Below are 23,271 nucleotides of genomic sequence, written 5' to 3'. Positions count from 1 at the left end.
AAACACCACCTGCTCCCTTAAAAAACTGAGTGCGTACGTTGTAAAACGAAATCTCACCTTAGTAGCAGTCCAGTTCTCCTGCTCAAACTGGAAAGGAGCCCTAGTTTCCTCCTCAAACTTCTCCACATTCTCCATCTTGAACCGACTCCGCTCCTCAAAGATCCTGGTAATCTTCTTAAAAGACCGCTGGCTGCTCACCGGAGACTCAAACACTGGTGTATCCAGCAGCTTAAAGAGCGGAGAACGGGTGAGAGAGCTTAAGTCTCTTTTTGGTGCCGGAGAAGATGTCGGGGTGAATTTTGGTGAGAAGTTCTGAAGTTCTCCAAGAACCTTTCTTGGTGTCGGATTAAATGAGGAATTCTGGAGTTCTCCTAGAACTTTTCTTGGTGTTGGATTGAATGGTGACTTTTGGTTCTCATATGTGTGTTGACTTTTGAAAGCTTTTGGGGTGTGTGAGAAGTCTCTTGATTCTATCCTGTTTTCGTATGACAGTCCTGTAACAAAGTGTGGCAATGAACACTTTTGCCAAACGTTATGGTTATGTTAAATATAATAATATAATAATAAAACTTTAAGACAGGGACAAAGTTGTACAGATTGTTTCCGTAGTGCGAGTGAGACATCGCTATACATGTCTCGCTTGCCCACCAATGGGCTGTGCGAAAATTGCAAAACTGCTGCTGCCGTGTCAGTTGCAAATAGCCATAGGCTACGTTACAGCTTCTATCAGAGAGGCAGGCGTGATTACTCTGTAGTATTTTATTATTTAAATTAAATAGATAGATATTATTTATGTACCTAGAGTAGATATCAAAGATATTTTAACATTTTTGCACCTTACTCCTATGCAATATGTTTAAACATATTCCCCCTTATTCATAAACGTGTACTAAAGTTACGATGCCGCTAATCATCGTTTGTTCCTTTCCGACACATTGGTATGATGGAAAGGGACAAACGATGATTAGCGGCATCGTAACTTTAGTACACGTTTATGAATAAGGGGGATTATGTATACGTAAATAAATATTTATGGGTAATCTTACACAGATCGACGTAGCCCCAAACTAAGCAAGGCTTGTACTATGGGTAGTAGGCGACGATATATATATAGATAAATACATAGAAAACACCCATGACTCAGGAACAAAATATCCGTGTTCATCACACAAATAAATGCCTTTACCAGGAATACCAGGATTCGGACCCGGGACCATCGGCTTCATAGGCAGGGTCATCCACTAGGCCTGACGTCATCAAACAATGTAAAACAAAGACACTAGATTTTTTATGAACTATGTTACTAGATTGAGTGGACTTTGTGGATTACATCTACATTTCTATAGATAGACTTGTACATTTTTGCAACTTTCTTTGCATACTCAAGCTTCTGTACCAAAAAAATCGCTAATTAATCATTATTTATTCACAAGAACAACACAATATTACTCACCAATATTAGGCGAGCAGTTCTCTTTAGATCCCAACCTCCGTTTGGGTGGCGTCGGGGACTTGGGGGACAGGTTGAGGCTGTGCGGGGTCATCTTATACTTGAAGCTGGTCAGGAGCGCTTCATCTCGCCGCCGCTTGCTAGCGCTGTTGCCGCTGTTGATGGTGAACGTGTCAGTGATCAGGCTGGAATGATATGGTGGAAATTAAGGTCAAGCTTGAAGTTATCTGTATCCTTTTACAAACACACAATCCTCTTTCTCTCTTATGACCTCTTATCTTATCTTATGATTTTCGGGGGCCCTTGCGAATACTTTGATACACTTGGACCCATAGGAATGTTTTGTGTAGTTGCCTGCTTAGAGAAGATCCATCAGCTACTCAAGAGCTTTTTTTACCATCTCCATATGCTGGATGAAGGAGCTCATGGGTAGCATTTTGAATTCCTTTGGTTCCAGATAGCCTGCTCCAAAGTCCTTCATTCTTTGTCTGGCGAGGGCTCTTAACCCCAATGGAGGAAGAAATCTCATATTCAAGGATTTAGGTACCCTTGTTGATAAGGACAGATGGGAATCTTATGTGTAGTTTTTATTTGTTCCCCATGATTTTAATAAAATATGGGATCCCTGGTTTAGTGTCAATAGGTAATTAAAACAATAGGGGTTTTTGTTAAAAAAAAAGGGGCCACAATGGCTTGATTATAATTCAACTTCATAATCGACTAACAATCTGAACTTATGCCTAAAAATGCCACAATAGCAGTGATAAATGCCACATTCATACAAAATAACTCAGTAAATACACAGAAATATGAACAAATAAACGAAGTAATTTTTATCCAAGATATTATTTTTAACAAATGTGGTAATCAAATAATACATCTGAACCAAAAGATTCAAATTTCAATAACAAACAGTCAAATTTCATTTATTTGTACATTTAAAAATTTGCAAAAAACAGTGAAAAAGTTATGAACAAATACAAATAACTGAGCAAACGTAAATTATATACTTTCGAATATTTATTTAGGTATACTTGTAACACTTGTATGGTAAATGATAGGTACCTGTGTAGCTTTTAACAATAAATTCGAAGAAAACGACACGAACATAATTGACAAAAAAATCCAAATAGCCTTTACCACCACGGGTGTAAATTTAAACAAAGTGCTTAACAATGCTACCCTTAAGCTCATCGGGACCCTCTACCATCAATATCGCCTATCAAGGGTCGTAAATAAATCGAAAAAACCAGTTCCTTACCTCCTAAACCCTTCTCCACTGTCCTACCTAGCGTTATTGTATTTTAATTCTCAGCGAAGATAACAAAAGACATCGAAAGTTTTTAAGGTTATGAGAACTGCTTTAAACCGAATTTTAAGGTCAATTTCTCGTGCGAACACTCGGAAATGATTGTCATACGCGATATTTCACTGCGATACACGTTTTTCGGTGTCGGAAAGCGGGTTTTAACTAGAATGTTTAAGGTAGGCAGAGATTATGAATCAGCTGAGTGATATGCGATTCGCGCGCTTTAGTCTTTTTTTTTTCATCAAGCTGTCAAGTTGCGTTTCGTTCGGAAAGGTGCGAATTTTTTTTATGTTGAGTGTTAAATGTAAAGTAAATAATATAATGATAAATAATATTGAATAAATTATTCATAATGTGAAAATCAAATATGCTCTAATTAATAACTCGAATTATAGATTAAGCACATATAAATATCGAAAGTTTTTTATACTCTTAAATATTTTTTTTTTTCATATATACCGAAACACCGAAACACATCCTTGTCAGTAGAAAAAGGTGCGAAATGAAATATTCTATGGGACGATAACCCATTTTTGAATTTGCCGCATTTTTCTACCGACGGAAATGGCTTGACAGTCTTTAATTAATTAATGCAAGTTGATGGTTACTTATTTAGGTAGGTAAACGGTACCTACTTATTCCATTATGTACTATATTGCAGGAATTCTGTTAATATTAAAGGACTAGATATAAATGTCATTAACATAATCATTGCCTCCCTTTATTACGTAAAAGAGCTCAAAGAAATTAGCTTTTTATTGAATTATGTGCATTATTTACAATAGGTAATACGTTTACCAAGCAAATCGGTTACACGATCAATATTTATCACATAAAATAGGGTTGGGGAGTCCCGAATTCATTATCGGTTTTTGAATAACCGTTTTGATTTTTTAACGGAAACTTTCTTTCTTACGGTTACGGATTTTCTTCAATTCAATTATGGTTTTGAAACTTTATTCAACAATTCATTTCAGCGGTTGCAGTTTATAAACGTATTATTTTATAAACGTTGATGCAGAAAGAAAACTAAACCTTTAAGATATTTTTTTTTAAAGTAAGCTTTGCCTCTAGCTTTGATAGCATAATCTGTCTGGTTGTGTACTATACTCCAGCAAACCCACTTTGTGAGTAGAAAAGGCGCGAAATTAACATTTTCTATGAGAGGACAATAACGCCACTTTTTCTACTGACGCACGCCAAACTATAAAATGAAAGTTTGTTTATTTATTTTAGTGGTTTTTCAGGATTTTTATACAAAGTGAAAGTGTGAATAGGCTGATTCGGTAGTAGAATTGCCATTTTGGGATATTCAACTGTAAAATAGTTGAATTTATTTTTTTAAACGGTTTATCGTCTTCAATTGAGCATTTGTTTGAGAAATGCTTTTTTATCAGTGTATAGAGTTGTCGACAATGAGTATAACATCAACGTCAACGGTTAGCGACACGAGGGTCGAAGTCGGAGCAGGATTTCTGTCGTTGGACGACTTTTAGGCGGGTATACATTGAAAGCAGCGGATTTATAAGCGAAAGCGATTTAACTTCTTTCAAGTTTGCATAACATAAGTACTTTACATTAAACCGTAAATCCACCCAACTGTCCAAGTGCGTAGTCAACATGACAATCATTTATGCTCCGTAGCGAACAAAACGCAACTGTCACTGTCACTAATATTGGAAGAGTAATAGACACAAAGCGTTTCGTTGTCGTAGCGAAAGCGGTCACCTTGGCTAGGCACCCAGTACTACAACTATTTGAACTATTTTGCACAAGTTATGTACTAAGTACTTACCTATTGTTAGTGATAATAATGATTCATAACAAATGTACAGAAAAACGTTAATTTCTTTTATCCCAAAACCCCCAATTCTGTCTGTCTGTACCTCTTCACACACGAGGGAAGAATAGCTTTGCGATCCTAGCGAAATAACGGTATTTTTTGCTATGAAATTCCATTTCGGGACAAAACGGTTTCCACTAACTGAATCTTAACAAATCACTTTGATTTTGATGTCGATCGCTTCTAATTCTAGGTTTATAGGTTTCGCTTTAAATAACATGTTTTCTTGTTTTGCAGATATTGAAAAAAAAAGGAAAACCTATATACCTAGTTTTTTTATTGTGTCAATAACATATTAAAAAATCATGGAGAATGGAAAATATTTAGAAATAGAAAAACGTTTTCTCTTTTTGTATGGACGATCACGTAGTATATACTTCTCTCTTAAACCGCTGAACCGAATTAAATGAAAGTTAGTTTGGAAAATATGGACGTAGTTTGAGGCCCAAGGAAGGACTACGATAGTTTTTATCATCATCATCATCATCCCACGTAGACGAAATCGCGGGCAGAAGCAACATAAAATAATACAATCAAGTTCCTTCGCGGACCTCAATATCCGCTCCCGCTCCGCTGCCCGCTCCTCTCGCCAGCGCGCGCGCAGCCTCACCCAACAATGGCTGCATTCGGTGCACTTACCGTTTTCTTATCACAAGGGTGGTTTTTTTAACGGCAAGGGGACTTGCGGATTCTCAACGAATGCCGTTACACGCTAACGGAATAATGACTAGAGTCGGACCAAGCTTACTCTGCATGGGATTTGTAATGACAAAGTGTGGTCATGTCTTTATTAATGTCAAAGTTCTATGAATGACGTGACGTGTATGACACTAACACCACCTCACTTTGTTTTGTGCAAAGTTAGATTAGACCCTCTGGTTCGCTGGCGCACATTGCTGATAAGCATACAGTTCGCTTTTTTACTTGTTGTTATAAAAATAAAAAGCTTTAATGATTTTGTCGAAATTTTGTCGAGCATATAAAATACCAAGTCGAATTTATATCTTAAAATAGGTTTATTACAAATAAGAATGTCGGATTCCTTATCAAACTTACATTGTCTATACATATATAAAAAACTTATTTACACAGGTTCATTAAGTGGTCAATAAAAAACAAATTTAAAAATCAATACCCGATCCTATTGTTAACAAATCAATATAAAACCAGACCTAAAGCCTATACAATTAAAGTTCAAAACCCTTTAAATCACATCGTTATTTAAATCAAAGTACGTTACGTCTTTTGTTGGTCTTCAGAATCAAGTGCATTCATAATTTAACTATAACGCATTAAGCGATTATTGAACTCCGTGGCATTTCCAACCTTATTACATGTAATTAGGGTGTAAAATTGTGTAAAAGCTATAGGCGCTTACGCAGTAGCATGCGCGTGGGCAATATGACGGTTGCAATGACATGACTTGTTGATGCTTTGATGAGCTTTATTCAAACGAATGACTATGTATTGTGAGATGAACTTATTAAGAGACACACGAACCTAGCCGCAATAAATCGAAGTTACGCTCAATTAGAGGCTAGAGCGTAACTTTTAGTTACTTGAAGTAACTTACTTAAAGGTTGTCTGGAAGAGATCGCTTCTTAGCGATAAGACCGCCTGTTGTTACCTAACTTTTACGTGTTTTTTCATTTCCTGTCTATTTTTAAATGTATGGTGCACAATAAAGAATATTTACTTACTTACTTACTTCTACTCGCTCTCTAATTTCTAGCATCGAAAACTAGTACGGTCACGTTTGAAAATATCGATACGAAAAAAGTGCCAAAAATATGTATATACGACTTTATTGCCTATATACTAAGATAGTGTATACATATTTTTATTATATTTGGCACATTATTCGTATCGATATTTTCAGACGCGACTGTGCCAGACATAGATATACGTAAATACGTAAAATTCACATCACGTTTCATGTAATTCAAGCATGCTAAGCTGTTAAAAGAACACTGATAGATATAAATGTAAAAAGACCCAATTGCATATGGAAATATTTAATTGTAACTAAATAACTTAAACAGGGGTTGCCTTAGTCCATATAATCTTAAAAATATGAGATTAGTTCTAAGTAAATGGAAATGTAATTGTTTTCCTATAACAATACATAAAAAGTTTATTTATGTTGTTTTAAAATGAGGGCGGGTTCTTGTGACCCTTAACGTCTGGCTTAAATTGTGAGAAAAGCGGTCTCTTATCAGTTAAATGTGGATTCAAAACGAGCCCTAAATCCTATAAATATAATACATGCTGTTGTCACTATGATGAATGGCAAAAGATTCGGATACCACATGTGTCAGCCAAATATAGATTCAAGGTTGTAGGAAGGATATCGGCTCAAATGTTGCGCGGCTTCCTGTTTTTACCACATGAAAACACCTGCAGATCTAGAATTAACTGCCTATTTTGGTTTAACTACGAAAATAGTTGTCAATTCGAGTTTTACAACATTTTTGCGGTAACTAGGTTCAAAAGCAAGTCAAAAAGATTAAATACTATATATAATTATATATTGAAGTCCAAGTAATCCTATAGTAAGCTTAATAAAGCTGTTTGTAATAGATACTAAACGACGAGTAGTACAAGGTATAGTAATAGGTACTAGACTAGTAAATGGAGATAAGCCTATGTACATATAAAAAATCACCATAATTCATAAATAAATAGTATCTAAATCTAAGCCCTCCAGCTTAGTGCCTACCACCGCCGTCATCGTCACTGTATGCTATATGTGGCTACGGAAACCGTTAAAATATATAACGTATAAAATTTATAAACGGTATTTCCTTGTAGAATAAAGTTATATTGTACCTACTCTATTTATTGATAAACTAAGTATACATTTGTCTTATATCTAATATCTTAAATTAAGGTTGTTTAAAGATGCTACTATCGTTAGTCGATTAGATTAAATCCACAAAAACTAAAGCATAATTAAATCAGACCCTGTAATCGAGGCAAAACGCAATCAGACATAAAGTTGGGGAGGCGAAAATCGATCGAAAAACCGTTACTGGCTGCACCGGTAATGCCTCGGCCCAACCCTAGTGCAACAGTCACGAAAAAAAAACAAGATTCTTTATGATAATTATTGGGTGCTTTATTGGTCAATGTTTTTACGTGATTTAGTTTTGAAGAATAATCCATTTTGAAGGTTATGAACTTTTGAAAATTAACCTAAAAACAAAATTCTGCATTAATATTATGTTTGACATGAGTGCAGTTTATTAAAGAGGTAAAAAAGTATAATTAAGATAGATGACATTGCTTAGTCATTAACAGAACCTATAAATATGATAATCAAGGGTCAAAAAAATCATGAATCGAATTTAAAGCAGATAAGTAACCAATTATTGATATCAACACTGCAATAAATAACAAAAACAATTGGCCAACACCAATTTTATTACCACACTGCCATAAATTAAGAAAAAACGGAAATAAAACCGAATTGATAAAATTCTAATCTACGCGAAACCCATCTGCAAAGGTCATCGTACCGCCAAAAAAAAAACTAGAAAAAAAATAGGGCAGAACGTAACGCCTTCGTCTCAAGACGCAAAGGTGCGATCGGCAGCTGTTACAGCTGCGTTCAGATTGAAAATTCACTTGTCGCATAATCTATGGTATTGTTACGTTACGTTTGTAACGTTGGCAGATGTGGGAGCACGCGCCGGTTACCTATGACCTGATAACGGAAGTTATTGTGAATTTGACGTCTTTTCATTTTTATGGGTGCCGTAAGAATTATGTTGTACTATAAGGGCAGCTTTGTACAACTGGACCCTTGGATACAGTGGGTCAATGATAAGAAAGCGTGACAGCCACACACATTAGGTACCTATGCAGGAGATGTCGCAATTTACTTAGGGCCTGGTGATTTAGGAACATGTAATTATAGTTTGGCCCAGGACCGTCTCGTTTCAAACATACTATAAACAGACAGAGAGAATGATACTATCTTTGTCTTACGCTATTACTAGCATCCAAAAGAAAAGGATGAGTCAAATTTTCCTGCTTCATACTGACTGACAAGTTGTATTTGCCAGAATATATTTTCTTGTAAATTAACCCCCGACGCACAGAGGGGTGTTATAAGTATGACATCTTTTTTTTTTGGAAGAAGATACACTTAGTGTTTTCATTAGAACAATAAAAAGATACTTATTCATAAAACCCAAATTTATTTAAACTGAAGTTCAATAAGTCTAAGTAAAGTTTAGGTTAATTATAATTATAAACCATGACTAATCAATCTATCAATAATCCTTAATTAAGTTAGAAAAGACCGTTATTACAGGAGCAGATGATATTTCAAATAAGGAAGGAAGGAAAAGACGTTACGCATCAATAAAAGTCAGCATCTTCACAATATAACAATAACCATTAGGTCAAAGGTCTCATCAACGGTTTTCGCATTATACACCCTATTCCCAACAACATTCAGTGCATTTTATCTGAAGGGAACATTCGAATTCCAAAATCTTAAAGACGTTAAGTTGAAAATCGAAGTTTTTTTAAACCATAGACAATCTTATTTGTAATCGTGGCGCGTGCGGGGGAGGCACATCTGCCAACATAACAATAAGGTACAACAAGTGTATCGAGCAGCTGGCTGTACGATCACTGATCTGTGCTTGATCCAAACATGTTATACTTATAATAACGTTACATGATCTGAAAGGCATCTTATATTGTACAGTCTTCAAAAGAGACCATACAAGTCACCCCAAATGAAAATTTCTTAAGAAATTATCAGAAAATAGAGCCGGACCCAGCTTACTCTTCATCGGTATTTGCAATGACAGTTTTTCAAATTTCTTTGAAAATATGACGTTTATAATGACACTTCATCACTTTGTTCTACTCAAAACTGTGCAAAGTTAGCTTAGACGGACTCTTACATAAATTTATTCAGACACAAACAATTTTGGTCAAAAAATTGTAGTAGACAAACAAAAAACTTTTTTTTCTATACCGCAATTGAAAGCGAAAAAAATGAAACCGGAAGAGCACGTGCGCTTCATTCAAATAATAGATCACGCATCCGATTCACTTTCATTGAATGTATGAAAGAGTAGTATGACAACAATAGTGTATGGTGTCATTTGGTTATTGACACCTTTATAATATAATTAGTTTAAGCCGTTAGCTGTCAAATTAAGCATTTCAATTCATAACCGGACTGTTCAAGTAAATTTAATACAAACACTAAATAAAACCAACTTTTTCACGTCTCAAATAAAATCACTATTTTTATGAAAAACGAAATCGGTACAAAACAAACAGTTAAAAAAAATAAAGTGAGCATGATAAAGTACCTATATTCAATCGAACATCTTATTGTTTCAACTGATTTCCAAACGAAACCAAAAACAATCCCGGCGAGTTTTTTTTTCACATCCCCGCAGCCGGGACCGTTAACGATCGATACCCGCCATTGTGCATTGTTCTCTATTCAAAATCGAGGGTGCATTATGGTATTATGACGTATAGACTATCTGTGGTACTCTACAAAGTTACATTTGCTGTTATGAGCGACATTTAGTAACGAAGTGCGCGTGGGATTTGTATAAAGTTTAAGGTAGTTGGTAATTTGTTCGCTAGCAAGGATATGTTGGTTTTATTAAACAAGTTGCGTTGATTGCGTTGACCATTAATATTGTATGTATTCATTTTTTTAGTACAATATTGTGGTTAATTGGATATCCTTAAACCATTGGTAATCCTCGTAATAACGAATAACAAACGTTTTAGTCAAAATAATCACTACTGAAACACCTATGAAATAGTTAATTTGTTTTACAAGGGGGCAAAGTTACCCGATTTGACACCCGAACAAGCGAAGGATTCGAAAAGTGGAATCTTGAGCGTTGCGAGGGTTTTAAGGCAAATAAAGACAAATATTTATCATTCTAAATCATGTTTTAAAAGTCAATTCTACCAGTTAACAAACGGACACAACTTAAAATTTGCATCAGATTACTTTGCTACACATAAAATGCAACTTTCTCATCCGTTTTCGAATAATCAAGTTACGGATGGAGTGGTGAAAAAATTGATGAAGAGCCGTTTCCAATTTTCATACCAAGTGCTACATCAAGTAGGTATATGTATGCATTCTTACTGGCAGGTTAGGGCAAAGTTAGCGAGGCCAAAGTCTAAGACTTTTTATTTTTTATAGCTATTTTATATGACTAATATCCGAGAATGAAATAAAATGTTGTCCCGCGCGTGTGTCACTTTTAGTGTCCTATCTAAATATCTACCAAGAAAAGCGTAAAAACCGGAAAATATAACGCAATTTGTAGACGGAAATCTCCGTCCTGGCCACAGCACAAGGGGCAAGAAGCAGGCCAAGCTTGAATCCTGCGGTCGCCCACGACATCCGTTCAAAAACACCCCGCCATTAACGACTTAAATAACATAACTTTACTAAGAACATACGCCTTTTTTTAATTTAAACTCGCAACGGATTCATTCGCTTTTAAAGAGGTTCTTTATCGGGTTTAATTGTCTTTGTGCAAAGGAATTCGGATGCCCTATTGAGCATTTTCAATTTTATCATTTTAGCAAAATTAAAACAGATATTTAGTCAGTTCATGCGTTTTAATTATTTTTCTGTCTCAGTTACTTTATTTACAACAATAATCTGTATAACTTTAGTTGGAGACATGCAGTTTTCTTCGAGTTTTGTGTTTGACTGAACATAATGTGCGTTGCTCACTTTGCCCCAACTCAAGTACCACGTACTTAAAAACCTTACCGGAAACTCAAATCACCTGACATTTCTAAGAAGGCGTGTGTGGTCTTAAACCATAGACAAACACCATACAGAATCCCGAACGAAAATTCGAATTGGTTCCAGAGCTGCCAACTTAACATCTGCTGTTCCCCAACTTGGTATAACTTAAATTTAGTACGAGAGAATTGTAATTTGAAATTTTCTCGGCGACGCGTTAAGTTTGCGTTCCATTTTTGAAACGCTTAGAACACGTGTTAGGTTTTTTATGGTGCACAGTTCAAGGGCATCGATTAGAGCTTTTTTTCTTATCAGCGTCTGAAGTCTGGCTAATGTTTTTTTGGGCCTGTTAACGTTTTCAGTCATCTCTAGCAGGCCGCGTTATCATTAAACTCATTGAAGAGATCTCTTTGAGACAACCTTTGCGAGAATATCGATGTATTCGATGTTAAAGAATCATCGATGTCATAGAAGTTTTACGTTTAAAATAACACTTGCACAGTCTGGGCTACCAAAATCACTGCCAAATTAGCTTGGTCTAACTCTAGTAATTTTAGTTTATGCAGATGTCCTATTATTAATATGGAATTTACATGTTTTGTCACACGCAAAGCGCGTATTCTGGGCTGGACGCCATATTGTATGTATGTAGGAGACCTCCCACTCGCGCCCTCACGCGTGGAGCATATGGCGTACGCAATCGAACATGAAATTGCATGTTTAGTCAAATATTGCATTACACTAACCGTTACAAAGAATGTGAAGCCATACAAAGTTAGTAAAATGTTAAAATAGTTCAGTCTATGTAGGTATTTAAAAAAATACAAGGGGCAAAGTTGTAGTTTAACCCCTCGTGCTAATATTGATATCCGAGCATGCGAAAGATTCAAAAATTTTACAACGAGCGTAGCTAGTGGTCGAAAAGCCTTGAATCTTGAGTGTTGCGAAGGTTTCAAGGCACGAGGGTGAAACAAACTTTGCTCCCAAGTGAAATAATTTCACCACACCAACGCGAGGAAAACACTAACTGTAAAACATTACAAATCAAAATCATCACTTAAAAATCAATTCAACTAAAAATTTTCATCAGATTACTTTGCCGCACATGTGGACAAAATGCAACTTTCTTATCAATTTTTGAAGAACAAAAGCAGTTTACGAGCTGGTGTTGTGAAACTTGTGAAAAAAACATTGTCTATGCATCGTTAATTAGTGATTAATGGAAATGTCATCAAAATATAAACCTCTCTGGATGCATTTCGGTAAGACCGTTATCATTATGCAAAAAAGGTATAAGTGTTTTATTTTCAGATAACCTCATGCCGCCCACCATACAAAATTGTAGCTAAGGCAGTTCAGCATCGAAACAGTATGTACATCCTAATTTACATTGGGCGGCATGAGGATAATCTATAAAATAAAAAGCCATATTTCAAAATATTAAACACTCTGCGAGCTGTAGTAACCCCATGGCTCCGCCGTTTTAAATAAATTCTAAAATTATATATATATATTTAATCATCGAACTTACTAAGACGCGTGATCATATATTACCTGACCAGTAATATATGATCACGCGCCATATTGCGGAATTTCATTAGAACTAAATGTTTCATACTAAACTGAACTGTCACACCATACATGAGAATAACAGCGCCCTCTTGACAATGATCATATATTTCTGGTCGGGCTTTAATAAAATTTCACGAGAATTGCGATCTAACGAGGAGAACATCCGGACATACGAATGTTTTTGCCCTAACTGAATCGACAGCTTCGCTAACGCTTCGGTCAATTATCAGTTAAAATGCACGGCCGCAATAACGTAAACGTTAGCTTAAATTTCAATTTAAAAGAACGAGGGTGTCGTAAGAGGCGACTAAGTTAACGAAGGAAGCCGTCATCTAACCCTTCGTCACAGGGGAGATAAGCCTCTAAGCATTGGGTTGCAACTTATCTAGGAGAAGGAAAACTCCAAAATCAAACCCGGGACGGAGTCCCCGTTAGCCGTGAGTAGGGTCCAACCTGAAATCTGCGGTAGACTCCTGCAGCCAACCTGGCTCCACACGTATTGGCTTGCCTTTCCTGTGGGTCCGGCCAGTGAGGTCGAGAGGGTGGCGCAGGTGCTGGGCATCTCTGCGTTTTCCTTAACTCCGTCCCAGGCGGTGTAATGTCTCTAGACATTGCACCATAGATCGTCTGAAATAGACGCTAAGGCCAGTAGTAGCTTAAATTTGGAAATGTTATTATAACAATATTCAAAAATCTTAAGCCGTAAATGACAGGCCACAGATAGACCATAAACAAGATAAATTCGATCCCATTGTCCGCTGACCGGAAAGGACAAGGCGTTGATGCCACATCCGGTAAGTAATTGAGAACATGACTGGCTGATACTGAGATACAGAGGCTTCGACGTAAATAGGGCTGCCATCTTTTTAATCTGGCAGCCAGGACAAGCGTAAAATCCCCGGATTTTGGGGCACTGTATTTTTTTTAATGCACTTAAAAAGTTTGATTTCTCAATTCGTCAGAATCCTGTGTTTTATTCTCTCGAAATCTTGACTCGAATTCATTAGTTTCGATTCATTAAACCCGGACTGCATTTGAAACCCGGACACTCTCCGGACGCCCTCTAAACTAGGACAAATCCGGGGAAACCCGATGACAGCCCTAGACGTAAAGAACTTCATTGGCTACCGGACTGTTGGAACAGTGTGTATATCTCCAGGAGAGTTGAGGGGAATGATTAATTGATTACACAGAGTACTCTAGTCACTACTTTGCGATTAGCAAAAACAGTATTGAATGAATTAATGACTGAATGTGAGTTTAAGCGTACGATATTAAGCTATAAAAAAAAAAATTATCCGGATCGTAGAACTTAACATACTTTATTTGTTTTACAAGATGACAAAGTTGTTGTTTAACCTCTTATGCTAAAATTACCCGAGCAAGCGAAAGAGTGGTTCGAAAAAGTTAATCTTGAGCGTTGCGAGGGTTTCAAGGCATGAGGGTTAAACAAATTTTGCCACCGAGTGAAACACAAAAATTTTCACACACCAACACAAGGAAACTACTAACTCTAAAATATCAAACAAAATGAAAGCAAATCGATTCAAAATGAATCTTATTAAATATTTATTATACAAATTAATCATTTCAAACTCAATTCTACCAGCCAACATAAAGGAACAACTCAAAATTTGAATACTTTGTCACATATAAGAATAAAATGAAGCTTTCTCAGTTTTTTTTTTTTTCAGTTTTCGAACAATTAAGAGAGAAAAGATAAAATTCCCAGCATGTATAATGATTATGGCTCCTCTTCACGATGGCCCAGCGCTGTCGCTGGTCCACTGCCTTTGACGTGCGGGCGAAAAACCGACACCGCGGCCATCCCACCGCCATCGCCATCCCGCGCGCCATAAGCCATCCGACACCACTACCCTCTCTACACGCTGGCCCAGCTTAGTGGGCCACTATGATGGTCCATCGTGTAGAGGAGCCATTAGGGCTCCTCTACACGATGGCCCAGCGTAGGCCAGTCTAATGGCTCCTCTACATGATGGCCCAGCGTAGGCCAGTCCTAGGGACGCATTTATGCGTTAGAGGGAGCAAGTGATATTGCTATCTCATTTCACCGCATAGCTGCGTCCCTTGGACTGGCCTACGCTGGGCCATCGTGTAGAGGAGCCCTAAGGGACACAGCTATGCGGTGGAATGAGATAGCAATATCACTTGCTCCCTCTTACGCATAAATGCGTCCCTTGGACTGGCCGTCGCTGGGCCATCATGTAGAGGAGCCATTAGACTGTGACAAATACCTTCTTTAGATCGCGATGTCAAGATATATCCCTATGATGGTTAAGTATTCCGGGTAGCAGATACTTTTGGCTTTTGGTGCGTATTTCATCCGCTATTACTGTTGCTGACTGTACTAGATGACATATACTTATAATTAATACATATATACTACACATGTAACATCTAAAACTTAGGAATTGTTCGCGCCCATCACACAAATATTACCATACCGAGATAACCAGTTTGACGACCAGTTTGGCCTAGTGGGTAGTGACCCTGCCTACGAAGCCGATGGTCCCGGGTTCAAATCCTGGTAAGGGCATTTATTCGTGCGATGAGCATGGATATTTGTTCCCGAGTCATGGGTGTTTTCTATGTATTTAAGTATTTATATATAATATATATCGTTGTCTAAGTACCCTCAACACAAGCCTTATTGAGCTTACTGTGGAACTTAGTCAATTTGTGTACTAATTATTATTATTATTATTTTATTTGATACACTAGCAGCTCTTGGAGCTGATGCGTGTATATCGCAGCACTTGTGTTTATTTAGCACTTTTTAATGTTCTAAAATGTGTATCTAGTCTATTTTTGAAAGAGTTCACTGACGGTGCACTAACAACAGTTTCTGGTAGAGAGTTCCACACATTTACTACACGATTTGGCAAGAAGTGTTTCCTAGGGTTGCTAGCACATGGAGGTTTGACTAGTTTTTTAGAGTGTCCTCTTAACCTTACATTCTGGCTTGATATGTATAGGTCTTCAATATTTGGAACATTGTAGTGTCCAGACAAGACTTTGTATGTCTCAATAAGATCGCCTCGCTTCCTTCTGTCCTCCAATGTTGTAAGACCTAATTCCTGAAGCCGTTCTTCATATGAATTGTCTTTCAGTGAAGCATCCATTTTAGTTGCTCTTCGCACTAATGTCCTATAATATTTATTTATTATTTATTATAACCAACCTCTATCTTGAAATTACGAAGCTGCCTGGATATTCTTTACACATTCAAGTTATAAAAAAGAGTTTTTATTGCTATTTAATTGGCACTGCAGAATCGCATCTCATTTTAATAATGCGGCCATACTTTGTTGCTGAAGCTGTAATGAGCACAACATTGTAAGATAAATTGTATTTTAATGACATTTCTGGACTTTTTCTGCAACACAGTATGCTTATCTTTGAAGTAACGTAAAACAGGGGGGGGGGGGGGGGGTGAAACTGATGATTTCGGGCACCTTCGGCTCTGTTCGGCTCAGCATTGCTACGAGCAATTATTAGGGTTGGCACTACTTGACGTCCCTAGTGCATAACCACAGATAAGATAATGACTTGAATTTTGATAATCCTAAATAGCCGAAAGGGATAGTGCCATACAGACACAGCATGATTCGTTCCTGAATCGCTGTCAAACTTCAGTGTAGGAAGTTTCTTATCTGTACTGTAGTACTATTACTTATTCTGTGGTAATATCATTTAACTACCTATACTTAATCCAAACCTGTCAACTATGATCCAAAATTAATTCGTTCGTTCGTTCATTCAGGTGTGACTTTCATTTGAATATTTATAAATGGAACAAAAAAAACTCAGAGAAAATCAAGTATGAAAACTTGATGAATATTCTAATGAAAAGTAGGTGTAAATCCAACATTTCCATCCCTGTTAACTTATTTCTGAAAGCCGTTAAGACCGTAAAAGAGATTATTAGAACCCGCAAAAACTACCATAACTCACGCAATAAAAAACCTTTTTCACATTTGCCGCCTTTTTCAACTGACAAGACGCCATTTTGGAATCCATCCGAAACAGGATGCTCTCGAGACTCTTTGACTAATGTTTTAATTATGATTGGTGAATGGCATCCTCGAAATTTGGCCAGCTTTTGTGACATTCCCAGGTTCTTATACGAATTACTTACTGGTTGTTTTACTTTAAATTCGAGAATCGGACCAAGTTATGCACAGACTTTCCAGAAACAAAGTGTGTGAGTGTCTCCAAAAAAGTCCAATTTCCAGAAAAACAACCTATAGGAGATTTAACTTAGACGGTACCTAATCAATATTAAAATCGAAATATAAGGTAAAAGTACTAGTGCTAGACGCTGCACTAGTTACCGACATGGGCACTTTATGTCATAGGAATATAGGTTAAATTTGAACAACGAAGATTTTTCTGTATTCAAACTTAATCCTTGTCACTTTGACATAAAGTGCCCATGCCGAGTACTGGTGCAGCGTCGAGCACTAGTACTTCTACTTCTACCTTAAATCAGACCACTAAATATTGTATGCTCTCTACATAAAGCATCTTCAACATTCACTAACTAAACTCCACAAAAATAAAATTAATGATTAAGTTGAACTGTCACCCAATTTTTTTATCTTGTCTATGGCTTTGACAGCTTCCTTGGCCTAAATGTCAATTGAAATAAATGGGTCAGTACATCCGCTTATCAGTTGAGTAATTTGTTAGATCATAGGCCAGCAACTGAACTTAGACGCGTTCCTTATTGCAATTGTCTCTGAATTCGAAAAGAAAAAAAAACGAAAAATGAACATTCCGCCCAGCAAAATGTTCCTTACTTACCTAACTTATATAAGCGAAAATAGTGAAAAAATATAGTTCTAAAGGAGCAGAGCTAAATCATATATCTTAAACAGGTTTTATACTGGGAAAAGTATGATAAATATTTTGAAACAGGAATTTGGTACAAATATTCAAGTTTAAGTACGTCTGCTTTAGGCTCTTTTGTCGAACCAAAGACAAAAACGTTTTGTTTTTAATATCTAGCCTGTGGACTTTAGCAACGACCTCATTTTGAGCTGTTACAGCGATAAAACTAATCACACTAAGTGCCCCAGTTAAACACTAGTATACAATGAGATCATTGTGACCATTTTTATTTGTTATTGTTTCTACTAAATACTCCTTGATACTTTTATAAGGCTGCCCTTCCACCAGAGATGTGCGAAGATGTGTAGCAAGGGAAGTGTTTTAAAAAAATAATCACTTCATTTGTTTTCCTCGCTCAGCGTGTAGTGATTCTATTAGTTCTTCGTCAACACATCCCTCGCAACGCATCCTCGCACATCTTGGGTGGAAGGGCAGCCTATATAATTTGTGATTATCTTTGTATTATGAAACAATAGTTATTTGTTTCACAAGGGGGTAAAGTTGTTATTGTGAAACCCTCGTGCTAATATTGATACCTGAGCAAGTGAAAAGTTCCAAAAAGAATTACGTGCGTAGGGAGTGATTCGAAAAGGGGAATCTTGAGAGTTGCGAGGGTTTCAAGGTACGAAACTCAACATTTTTCACCACACCAACGCGACGAGAGGAAAATTATAACTTTAAAACATTACAAACATCATTTGAAATGGAATTCTACCAGCCGACATGAGGAAACACCCCAAACATGCACAATTAAATTGCTTTACCACTCTTGTGGATAAAATGCAACTTTCTAATTCGTTTTTGAAGAATAAAGATAACTGGTGTGGTAAAAAATAATAATTGGGGTTATAATTTGTAATTATCGAACTGTAAAATTTTAAGTAAGTACTAACATAATACGTACGTCAGTAACTTCTTAAATTTAATTCGAAACATAAACAAGAGACATTCTATTTATACTCATTCATCTTAAATTAACAACATCCATGATAAACTCAAAACATTAAAATATAAACTTTAACAGTCTATAAATAGAGTACTAATTCCTGGAACATATCGCACAGTTGGGGGTGCGGGCTATATCGCTGCCTCACTCGCGCCGCGTAGATAAGAAAAAGACGGGAGACTCGCAACCGTTAGTGACGTCACCGCTGAAACGACTTAGTTTTAAACTTAGAACGACCGTTTGGGTTTACAGTTTGAAAATGGAATGTTTAGGCTATAATGAAGTGAGTTATGAAGCTAGTCATAAAGCGTGCTTTATGTGGTTAAAATAAAAGTAAAATGAAACAGGATTGAAACAGCCTAAATAGGTATTCACTGAAGCAGGAGGTCCCTGGTTCGAATCCTGATAAAGGCATTTATTTGTGTATCCATCACGAATATCTTTCGATGGATGGATTCCTGAGGTTATATTTTACAAAACAATGCAATCTAAATTAGGTTTTAAATCCGATATATCACCTTTTTTTAAACTGCCTTTTTTTTTACTTGTCTTAATTTTTGTGCACGCGCGACGCGCATGTGATACCTACCTACCCCTCTGAAATTGCAACCCATAAGCCACGATGTCCGTTAATTCAATGTACTCCTGTAAGTTAAACGTTGCGTTACTTATCTGATTTTATTTCTACTTAAAAAACCGGAAAGCTGGAGGCTTCCTCGCACTACGTATCAGCATTGCGATACAAGAAAATGCCGCCAGCATCCTTGGTACAATGCCTCAAGGGCTTATTTTAGATATAAGCTAGTTAAGTAGTTATAGAAATATCTGATTTAAACTTTCACAATTTTTACACATTATTAATTTCGGGACTTAATCGCTTTTTTTTTTGTATAGCCTATTTTGTGTCCCACTGCTGGGCAAAGGCCTCCCCTTTTTTCCGCCACTCATCACGGTTTGGAGCATGTTCCCGCCAGTCGCTGCAAAAAGCGTCGAGGTCATCCCGCCATCTCTTTTTTGGTCTGCCTCTGCCCCGGCTAATCTGCGGTGTCCATTCGGTAGCCAATTTGGCCCACCGATCCGGGTGCATACGGCAGACGTGTCCTGCCCAACCCCACCCTGCATTTACCTCCGACGTTTCGAGGACGGCGTTGTCCCCGTGGTCTCGGAGAAGACCATGTATATATCTATTATGTAAAAACATGACTCAAACATGATAAAAACAGAGTTATCTTACAGATGATTTGTCAAAATAAATCAAAACCTGTTTTGACATATCACATATAATAAAATATGTAAATCGCTACATAACAATCTTCGTTCTCACGGTTCCAACATACATGTTTACTTATTTATATTCTCGACTTCGTAGAAATCGCTAATGATACTTAAGTCTCATCACAATGAAAGATAATGTATACATATACATGTAGTAGTGTACCTAGATCAAATATCTAGACTTCAATATATTTCTGTTACTCCATATGTTTTGACGACCGGTCTGGCCTAGTTTAGAAAAAAATGATATTTGAAACCTTAATATAAATTATTTTCAGTTCTAAGTATGGGGAACCCCCAAAATTTATTGTTTTTTTTTTTCTATTTTTGTGTGAAAATCTTAATGCGGTTCATAGAATACATCTACTTACCAAGTTTGAACAGTATAGTTCTTATGGTTTCGGAAAAAAGTGGCTGTGACATAAACGGACAGACAGACGGACATGACGAATCTTTTTTGCCATTTGGCTACGGAACCCTAAAAAGTAAATATTATAGGATATTATTACACAAACTGACTTAAGTGCCACACTAAGCTCAATAAGAATAGCTCAATAGAAAACACCCACGACTCAGGAACTATACGTACTCATCACACAAATAAATGCCATTACCAGGATTTGAACCCGGGACCATCGTCTTCATAGGCAGGGTCACCCACTAGGCCGACGGGTCGTGAAAAATAACAATACAAATCAGCTTCACACACTTGCCTGCAGGTTTGACCCTCAACCGCCTCAGTGAAACGGTAAACTTTTGAAACAAAGTAATATTTACATGCGCATATTTATAATAATAATATTATGTTTTATACTCATAACAAAGCAGGACGAAGATTACATAATCGAAACAAAACAGAGCGACCGTTATTTTATCGCAATAATTATAAATATGGCCGACCTTAACGATAAGCAACGGCTGAAACCGTATGTGCAATATGGGTCATTGGTGAATGACAAAAAACACATTAAAATATCTTTTAAAATATTACAAGCTTTTATTTAACTTGCAATGTTTTTTCGGGTAATATTTTGCAATCTAGAGCTCAACTTAGAAAATGTAGGTGCGGAGGCTAATAGAAATAGAATATTTGGATTTCGCGCCCTTTTCTACTGGCAGAGTGGTTTGACCGGCTGTACCTATGTACTTAAGTTTAAGCTTAGTTTTAGGATAGGTAGGTTACCTACCATAAGAAAATTGTACGCCCTAGCAGGCAACTGTTGAAACTTATATTGTAAAAAAAGTGGCTGTGACATAATCGGACAGACAGATGGACATGACGAATCTATAAGGGTTCCGTTTTTTGCCATTTGGCTACGGAACCCTAAAAAGACCACCTTTGTATGTACAGTTATAGAATAAAAAATATTCTATTCTATTCAACGAGGGGGGGGGGGGGGTTAGGGTCGGCAACGCGCATGTAACTCTGGAGTTGCAGGCGTACGTAGGCTACGGAGACTGCTTACCATCAGGCGTGCCGTACGCTTGTTTGCCACCGACGTAGTATTAAAAAAAACCTAAATTTGACCAACTACCCACTTAATGTCATTACATATCATCATCATTACATATACATACCTAAAAATCCAAATGTTACTGTAGTAAAGTAGATTTATAACAGTAGAAATAAAAATATCCTGAGAAAATTGATCGTATAAGTAATGAATGAGTCTAATGACTTAAAAAAACCTTTGCTCAACCCATGTCCCAAAAAAGTACGCCACAAAATGCTAATTATCCAGTCCCGTGAGAACTAGAAAAAAACATTAATGAATAAAAATGAATATGTCAAACTAACCTGCTAGAAAGTTGTCTATTGTCGACGCCTTCCTTAAAAAGGGTGCTCTATTGTCTATTCCGCACTCTGTTGCGGGAATCTTGTCTATGACAATAGAAACTAGTTTAGTTCAACGTTTTGTTTATGCTTTGCATTTTTTATGCAATTTCTTTAGTGTTATTTTTTGCAAATTAAAACCAGACTTGTTTGCGAAAAACGGATAAGGATGTAGTATTTCGTATTTTACTAAATATAAATGTGACTTTCCATAGAGAAGGGTCCTTTTGCACATGGAACTGAAGGACCATTTAATTATTAGTGTCTCACGCCTACTTGGTTACTTGGTTACCTGGGTGCGTAGCCAACATGCTAATCGTTAACGCTCCGTAGCGAACGAAACGCAACTGTGTCACTGTCGCACTAATATGAAAGAGTGATAGAGAGATGACTACGCTACGAAGCGTTAACGATTGGCGCGTTGGCTAAGCACCCTAGCTTAACAACCCCAAAACTTCATTGTCCTACATTACATTATGCATACCATATGATTAAAAAACTGAAGATGCTTGCAACTAACAGTACAGTCAGCATCAAAAGTAGCGGATCAAATAACGCTTCATAAGTATCTACCATTCTGTAACAGCTAAACAAAAAGTGATGTGTTTAATATATAACAACTAAGACTGTAAAAGATATACTTTTGAACATGAGTTTTAGAAATTTATCTATATTTGGAAAAGTTATCCGGGATGTCAGATACTTTTGGCGCGTTGTTTCATCCGCTACTATTGGTGCTGACTGTACAACCAGGGAAGTATAGTTTGGCAAGCCTTTTCCCGTCTTTTTCTACTGTCAAAGTGGGTTTGCCAGAGTATATAAAGCCCGACCAGAAATATATGATCATTGTCAAGAGGGCGCTGCTATTCTCATGTATAGGGTGACAGTTCAGTTTAGTATGAATTTTTTAGTTCCTGTGAAATTCCGCATCCGCATGATCATATATTACTGGTTAGGCTTAATATGTATGTGCTGTTTCGTTTTTATTGGTAGGTAGGTATATTATGTAATATAAAGAAAAATACGTGACTATAAATAATTTTAATATCATTTTTATTTTATTTTTGTTTGTATTTTCTTTTGTCGATCAATTATTTTTTATGAAATACTTTTATGGATTTTTTATTAAATTATGGAATAGTTCGAATTGTAATTATATTTTAATAGCCATTATATACCATAAGATTAAAATTAGGAATTTTGCGTTACGTAATTTGTGGACGCCCCCAAAGTATAAGATGAAAGCTTGTCACGCTTCTAGCTCCCCCCGTGTCGGTTAAAACAAAACAAAGCTTGTTATGTTTATTGCCTACATCCTGCCGTTGATAAACTTAGACTAGGGTCGTTGACCGTTAATTTGAGCTTTCA

At 36.7% G+C, this 23,271-nt stretch overlaps 1 protein-coding gene across 2 annotated transcripts in view; it reads right to left on the bottom strand.

Annotated features, from left to right (window-relative positions):
* The window catches only part of LOC133532445 (M-phase inducer phosphatase 1-like), a 55,790-nt gene that overhangs the window by 8,969 nt on the left and 23,550 nt on the right, over window positions 1–23,271 (bottom strand). Inside the window, exons 1-3 of one of the 2 annotated variants that reach the window (XM_061871119.1) lie at window positions 2,712–3,080; window positions 1,454–1,635; window positions 58–494 (exon numbers count right to left, since the gene is read on the bottom strand). In XM_061871119.1, the coding sequence (XP_061727103.1) occupies window positions 58–494; window positions 1,454–1,544 (528 nt within the window). In that variant the 5' untranslated portion in view covers window positions 1,545–1,635; window positions 2,712–3,080. Of the gene's footprint in view, window positions 1–57; window positions 495–1,453; window positions 1,636–2,711; window positions 3,081–23,271 lie in introns of those variants that run through there. The other variant, XM_061871118.1, reaches the window with a different exon arrangement.

This window comes from Cydia pomonella, chromosome 27 (assembly GCF_033807575.1).
Source record: "Cydia pomonella isolate Wapato2018A chromosome 27, ilCydPomo1, whole genome shotgun sequence".
Taxonomy (NCBI): Eukaryota; Metazoa; Arthropoda; class Insecta; order Lepidoptera; family Tortricidae; genus Cydia; species Cydia pomonella.
Note: the sequence above shows the minus strand (reverse complement) of the source record. Positions and strands in the feature narration are given on the sequence as shown.